Below are 7,277 nucleotides of genomic sequence, written 5' to 3'. Positions count from 1 at the left end.
GGGATGGGATGTAGAGCACTAGGAACTCAGCCTAGGTAAGGACCAATCAAAGCCACAACTAGGTATACAAGGTGATGTAGAAAGCAAGAGCAGCATGGCCCCAGTTATGGCAGGACAAAGCATATAGGATCTGAGGGCAGGGCACAGAGCAAAAGCTCTGGTCCCAAAGATGGTAAGGTTTTGTAGCATTCCAACCAGAGAAATAAGGTGATAAAAACAGAGGCCCCAAGGGTCAGGTCTCACCAGAGCAACAGCTCCAGCCTCGAGAGAGACAAAAGCAGGGTCTCTAGGCAGCTCTGTCATCTGGAATCAGTGTTGGTGAAAAGTGTGGAAGTCCTAAGCAGCAAAAGCTGAAAACATTTATGGTAGTCAGGCTTGCTGAGGTTTTCCTGCTCTCCTGCTGCCTGTGTGGTAAAATTTTCTGAGGGATCCCTGCTGGTGCCAAGTTCCTCTGAACTGGAGGATGGAGTGAGGTAAGTAAAATTTCCCTATGCTTTCTACATGGCCATCCTCAGTTGCACTCTGCAGGGTTTCTTCTGCTGCTTCATTGTAGTCCAGTGTTCTCTCAAGATAGTTTTCATTGGTTTATAGTCATGCATTTATTGGTTTTTGTTTGTTTTTGTTGGGGATACAAGAGTGCAGACCTCCTAACCCTCCATCTCACTGATGTCACCTTATTTCTAATTATGGGTCAAAGAGACTGCAGATACAAGAGACTCTTACTTGCCACTGTTGTTCCTCAAGTCTCACCTCTTACAAAATGTTTGACTTCCACGTGCAAGGACATTGACTTAGATGGGTGATAGCATTGACAAAACAGTATTAAACTTACTGTATAATCATTAAGTATTCTACACTTTGCCCTTTCATCTGCTTTCTACAGGTGCTGGCTCTTCATGGAATGTGTTTACTTGAGGTGTGGGAGTTATATTTTAACTTCCTGATTGAGTTTTCCTTGGATATAAGCTTGAGAAATGGCAAAAGGATACAGTAATTTTTGCACATGAACAAGATGTCTCTGAAATGTCTCTCATTTTTGCTGCTACAGCTGACTTGCTACTTTAGCTCTGGGAGGTGTGGAAAGGTGCTGGTGTGGCCAGTGGAACACAGTCACTGGATTAACATCAACACAATTCTGGATGAACTTGCCACCAGGGATCACGAAGTAACTGTTCTGGCATCTCCAGCTTCCATTCTTATTGATCCCAACAAACCATCTGTTACTAAATTTGAGACTTTTCCTTCATCTTTAACTAAAGATGATTATAAAAAATTTATCAATCGTTATGTCAAGACAAGCATGTATGCAGCAAAAGTTTCATTTTGGACATATTTTTCAACATGGAAAAATTTATTTAAGGAATATACTGATATTACTCTGAAGCTCTGTCAAGATGCTGTTTCCAACAAAAGACTTATGGCAAAACTACAAGAATCAAGGTTTGATGTTGTTCTTGCAGATGCCATTGAACTCTGTGGTGAGCTGCTTGCTGAGATACTCAACATACCTCTGGTGTACAGTCTCCACTTCTCTCCTGGTTATTTAGTTGAAAAGCACAGTGTAAAGCTTCCATTCCCACCATCCTATGTACCTGTTGTTATGTCAGAACTTAGTGATCACATGACATTCACAGAGAGGGTAAAAAACATAATATTTATACTTTATTTTGACTTTTGGTTCCAGACATTTAATGAGAAGTGGAATCAATTTTACAGTGAAGCACTAGGTAAGTCCTATTTTTAGTTGGTGGTATGAAGTCCTAACTTTCCTACTCCCTTCAAAAATGAGTTTGTATAAATATAAAGTCATAGGAATTGGTCTCCTATAAGTGAAATGATGACAAGAAAATATAAAATGATCCATTGAACTCATTAATATTATGGCAAAACTTAATTGAGATAGAACCCTGTGGCCCATTACTGTTATAGGATGTTCCAGGAAGTAATAAAACACAAATTTAAGTACTTACAATTCTCCAAGCAACTATATATCCATCTTATTAAAATTCTAGTTTTAACTTTAAAAAAGTCACTAGAAACCTCTTAAAATTTCTTGATAGATGAAGACACACATTGAAGAGTTACATATCTGTAGCATAAGTATCTAGGTAGCACTGAAAAATTTTTTTCTATTTGTGTATCTGTTTCCTTAATTATGTTATATATATTATATATTATACATACACATATATTTTTTAAATCAAATAGACACTTTCAAACATCTTTGTCTACATCACTGCAAGCTTCTTTCCAAAATTTATGTAATATAGTCCCATGACCATATTCTCATTTCACCTTTTATTCTTGTTTTTGTTTTTGTTTTTCCTTTCAGGAAGACCCACTACATTATTTGAAGCAATGGGGAAAGCTGACATGTGGCTCATTCAAACTTGCTGGGATTTTGAATTTCCTCCCCGACTGCTACCAAATTTTGAATTTGTTGGAGGCCTTCACTGCAAACCTGCCAAACCCCTACCTAAGATCACATATTCCTGTTTTGCTTTATTTACTTTACATTTTCTTTATTTTGAATGTTTGATTACAGTGAGTCAAATGTGGTAAGCCATATAAAGTGACCTGCCAATTAAAATCTCCTATATTTATTTCTATAACAACATAAGTATCTGAATTTCATTATCACTACAGAATAAAGTGGAGTAATTGGGAGTCTTTGAGACTACATCAGTTAAATTATGACTTTATTATTCCGCACGTAATAAAGCATCAGACAGTCATTAGATAATTATAAAGTGACTAGCATGTTCCCAAGTTAAGTGCTAGCAGGCAGAGAAATGGTGTAGACAGAGATTCTGTCACCTGACACTGCACGGGGAAAGACAGACTATAAGTAATCATAAAAACTGTGTGAGAAGTGTTATAAGGAAAGATTAGAATTTTAAGGAAACATGCATCAGGAATCATAAAAAGTATCTCTGAGGCATTGGTAATTAAGGTGAGATCTGAAGGAGGTACAGAAATAAGAAGAAAGGATGGGGTGGAGGAAGACACAAAAGAAAAACAAGTAAAGTGGTAATGCCAGTTCCCAAGAAGGCCAAGTTTAGTTTGAACAGGAAGAGGCTGAGAGGCAGATGATGCTGAAGAGTTAATTTGGAGACACAATTATGAGAAGTTTGAAGCATCTAATAAAGGCATTAGGAAGAAAACTAGAAGGGTTAAGAAATGAAGGAGTTCCTGTTGTGGCTTGGCAGTAACAAACCCGACTAGGATCCATGAGGATGCAGGTTTGATCCCTGGCCTCACTCAGTGGGTTAAGGATCTGGCATTGCCTTGAGCTGTGGTGTAGGTTGCAGATGCGGCTCAGACCCTGAATTGCTGTGGCTGTGGATACAGCTCCAATTCGACCCCTAGCCTGGGAACTTCCATATGCCTCAGATGTGGCCATAAAAAGAAAAAAACAAACAAACAAAAAAAACCCAAAAAGGTTAAGAAACGAAGAGATGAGATCACATTTTCTCCAAACCCCGCCCCCCAAAAAACCAAACAAAAACCCAGAGCATGTAGTCAGTGGGTTGGATTGTAAAGGAGTGGTAGTGGAAAAGGATACCATTTAGCAGGTTATTGAAAGACACAGGCAACAATGATGAAAACTAGACCACAATGTTCATAGAGACACAACCCCACACTTCTCTTATAATAGTAGTGCCAACCTCAAATTGTTGTTTTGAGGAAGAAAGTTGTTTAGTACATATGAAACATCTAAAATGTCACTGACACATGTTCAGTGACCGAGGAGAAATACTGTCATTATTGTTATTTTGTTAGTATTACATACTATCAAAAACCCAATGTGGATCAGCCACCTGGATCTAACTCCTAATTAATAAGAACTGGTTTTCTAACACATCAAGGTTATATTCTCTAGCAAAGTCCTAGACAGTGGATATCACAAAGAGGTTTTTTTTAATTAAAAATAAAGGTAGGAGTTCCCGTTGTGGCTCAGTGGTTAACGAATCCGACTAGGAACCATGAGGTTACATGTTTGATCCCTAGACTTGCTCAGTGGGTGAAGGATCTGGGTTGCTGTGAGATGTGGTGTAGGTTGCATATGTGGCTCAGATCCCACGTTGCTGGGGCTCTGGCGCAGGCCGGCGGCTACAGCTCCAATTAGACCCCTAGCCTGGGAACCTCCATATGCCGCGGGAGCGGCTCAAGAAAACGCAAAAAAAGACAAAAAAAAAAAAAAAGTAATTTAAAGTCTTAATACATTTTTAAAGCTAATTTAAATAAAATATAAGTAAATACATTTAATTTAAAAATTTTAACAATAAGAATTTTTTAAGGTTTCTGGCAATCAGATGAGCAAGATAAAATGCTAAAATTGGGAGAGAGGACAAGATGGCGGAGGAATAGGGGGACATGCTCGCCCTCTCCCACAAACACAACAAAAAAATCACATCTACAGAATAAATGACTCTCACAGAACAGCAACCAATCGCTGGCAGAGGAACCTAAACTCCAATAACGGCAAGAAGTTCGTGACATTTCTGGGCAGAACGGGAGAAAGGAGGAGAGTGAGAGAAGGTGAATCCGAGCGAGACGGGCGCTCCCAAAAGGGAACTGCAGAGGAGAAAGTGATCCCGCACCATAGAAAGTCACCTACACGGGGGAAAGATCAAACGAACCGGAGGAATCTCCAGATGCAGAGAAGAGTGTAGCAGTAAGTTGGAGTACGGAAAAGCCAATCAAGAACCGAACGGACCATCTGAACTACCGGCACAGTCACCAAAAATTGAGACGCCTGGGTGGGGGCTGGGCACCGAGACCTCGGCTCCAGAGGTTAGTCCCCGAGAACAGGCGGGGGGGGCGGGGCAGAGCGGAAACTGCTTGGGAGGTCTAGAAACCATTTGACGGGGCAGAGACTGCCTGGGAGACTAGAAAACAAAGCTGTGGCAGAGGAAGGGAGCAATACTCTAGGGGCGGGGAAGTGGAAAGCCACATCAGAGGGAACCTGGGAGAAGAGCCTGGTCTGCGCCCGTGCTGGGGAGGGGAGAGAAGAAGGGGTGGGTCCCCATAGAATACCCCACACACCACAGCAAGCTTACAGGCCCACTAGCTAGCTGAAAGCTGTGCTTCCCAGTGCATCCCCTCCCCCAACCCCCGCCACACCCTACGCTCTCGCCAAACCTGGGGCTGCCTGCCATCCAGGAGGGCTGGCCTCAACAATTGCCTGAAGCCTACCACCGCAGGGGCTGTCCCTGCACAGGCCTGCTTGCCCTTTGGAGGGGATACACTTCCACAGAGCAGCACCAAACACCACCACCCCTGAGAAAAGGCCTGCAGCCCAGAAAAGCTGCAACAAGCCTAGCCAGGCCATGAATAGATCTGCCAAATTCTCGGACAGTTTTTCTGAGTCAGGCTACCCCGGGGAGGAGCCTCTTGGGTTTCCAACGGCCCTGCTACATGCCCAAGCCCCCAGGGGGTGCCCCACTCCCTCGGAATAGCTGCTCAGCACCACCAGCCCCCTGGAGTACCCCCTGCAGCCCAGAAAAGCTGCAACAAGCTTGGCCAGGCTGTGAAAAGATCCGCCTACATTCGCAGGCCGTCCTTCTGAGTTGGGCTGCCCTAGGGAAGAGCCTCTTAGGTTCTCAGTGACCCAGATAGCTGCTCCAGCCCCCAGGGGGTGCTGCACTCCTGAGGAATAGCTGCCCAACACCACCAACCTCCTGCAAGAACCCCACAGCCTAAAAACACCAGAGCAAGCTCTGCATGACCAAGTGAAATCTGCTACCATCGTGGGGTGGACCTCCCAGTCCTGTCTGCCCTCAGGAAGTCCTCCTTTGCTTCAAAGAAACACTGTTAGCCCCATCAACACTCCAGAAAAGCCACACTGCCTCAAAAAAGATTGACCAACAACGCCAGCCCTCAGGAAATATTCCACGGCAGTGACAAGGCAAACACTGCCCGACAACGGAGAGTACAACTCCCTCAGGAGAAAGAAAACAACAAGCAAGATGAAGAAGCTGAGAAACCACCCCCAGTCAAACCAACAGGAGAACTCACCTAAAACAGTCAACAATGAAACAGATCTCGGCAGTCAGACAGACCTGGAGTTCAAAAGAGAAATAGTGAAAATACTGAAGGAATTAAGAGAAGATATGAACAGTAATGCAGATACCCTCAGAAAGGAACTAACAAATATAAGGAGAAGCCAAAAAGAACTAGAACATTCATTTGCAGAGATGCAAACTGAACTAAGGGCAGTAAAAACCAGAATGAATAATGCAGAAGAACGAATCAGTGATATGGAAGATAGAATAATGGAAATCACTCAATCCGGTCAACAGACAGAAAACCGAATCAAAAAACTGGAAAGCAATATAAGAGACCTATGGGATAATATAAAGCGGGCCAATCTACGCATAATAGGAATTCCAGAGGAGTAGAAAAAGATAAGGGGATGGAAAATATATTTGAAGAAATTATCGCTGGAAACTTCCCAAATCTAAAGGATACTGGATTCAAGATACAAGAAGCACAGAGGGCCCCAAACAAACTGAACCCAAACAGACCCACACCAAGACACATCATAATAAAAATGGCAAAAGTTAGTGATAAAGAGAGGATCCTAAAGGCAGCAAGAGAAAAACAGAATGTTACCTACAAGGGAACCCCCATAAGAATATCAGCTGATTTCTCTACAGAAACACTACAGGCCAGGAGGGAATGGCAAGAGATATTTAAAGTGCTCAAAGGAAAAAATATGCAACCTAGAATACTCTATCCAGCAAGAATATCATTTAAAATAGAAGGGGAAATAAAAATTTTTCCCAACAAACAAAAACTTAAAGAATACAGCAACACAAAACCCAGGTTAAAGGAAATATTGAAAGGGCTTCTCTAAACCAAAAAGAAAGGAAGGAAAGGGAAGAAAAAAGAAAAGAAAAAAAAAAAAAAAGAAGAAGAGGAAGAACTAGGACTGAGGAAACCGCAATCAGAGAGCAGTCACTCAAATAAGCCAGCATACAGATTTAATCATGAACATGCTTCAAACAAAATAAAATTAAAAAGAAAAAAATAAAAAAGAGTCATCAAAACCATAAAATGTGGGCAAGGGAAGTTAGGAGGTAAATAACCCATTTTGTTTGTATGTATGTCTCTCTTCTTAATTTTAATATAGTAATGAAGTGTTTGAACTTACAGGACCATCAGGCTAAAACACACAATTATGGGAAGGGGTTAGCATACTTAAAAAACAGGGCAACCACAAGCCAAAACCAAATATTGCACTTGCAAAAAATGAAAAAAAAAATACACTC

General features: G+C 41.8%; 1 protein-coding gene across 1 annotated transcript; it reads left to right on the top strand.

Annotated features, from left to right (window-relative positions):
• The first annotated feature begins 251 nt into the window (after positions 1–251).
• LOC146400839 (UDP-glucuronosyltransferase 2B4-like) lies at positions 252–2,590 on the top strand. Its single transcript, XM_021101407.2, has 2 exons — positions 252–1,727; positions 2,333–2,590. Exons 1-2 carry the CDS (start codon positions 1,004–1,006, stop codon positions 2,560–2,562), a joined length of 954 nt encoding a protein of 317 aa, XP_020957066.2. The 5' UTR covers positions 252–1,003; the 3' UTR covers positions 2,563–2,590.
• Positions 2,591–7,277: the final 4,687 nt, after the last annotated feature.

The sequence above is a fragment of the Sus scrofa genome, chromosome 8, assembly GCF_054392235.1.
Source record: "Sus scrofa isolate SSC_HxYL_T2T_F1_AM1 chromosome 8, Sscrofa_HxYL_maternal_Yorkshire_Landrace_v2.0, whole genome shotgun sequence".
NCBI classification, from domain to species: domain Eukaryota; kingdom Metazoa; phylum Chordata; class Mammalia; order Artiodactyla; family Suidae; genus Sus; species Sus scrofa.
The sequence above is the reverse complement of the archived record's forward strand: the minus strand, read 5'-3'. Positions and strand labels throughout refer to the sequence as shown.

Coding starts and splice junctions, on each gene's coding strand:
- LOC146400839 (XM_021101407.2), top strand. CDS start 1,004: ATGAACAAGATGTCTCTGAAATGTCTCTCATTTTTGCTGCTACAGCTG. Junction 1,728..2,332: donor ATTTTACAGTGAAGCACTAG/GTAAGTCCTATT, acceptor TTTTCCTTTCAG/GAAGACCCACTACATTATTT.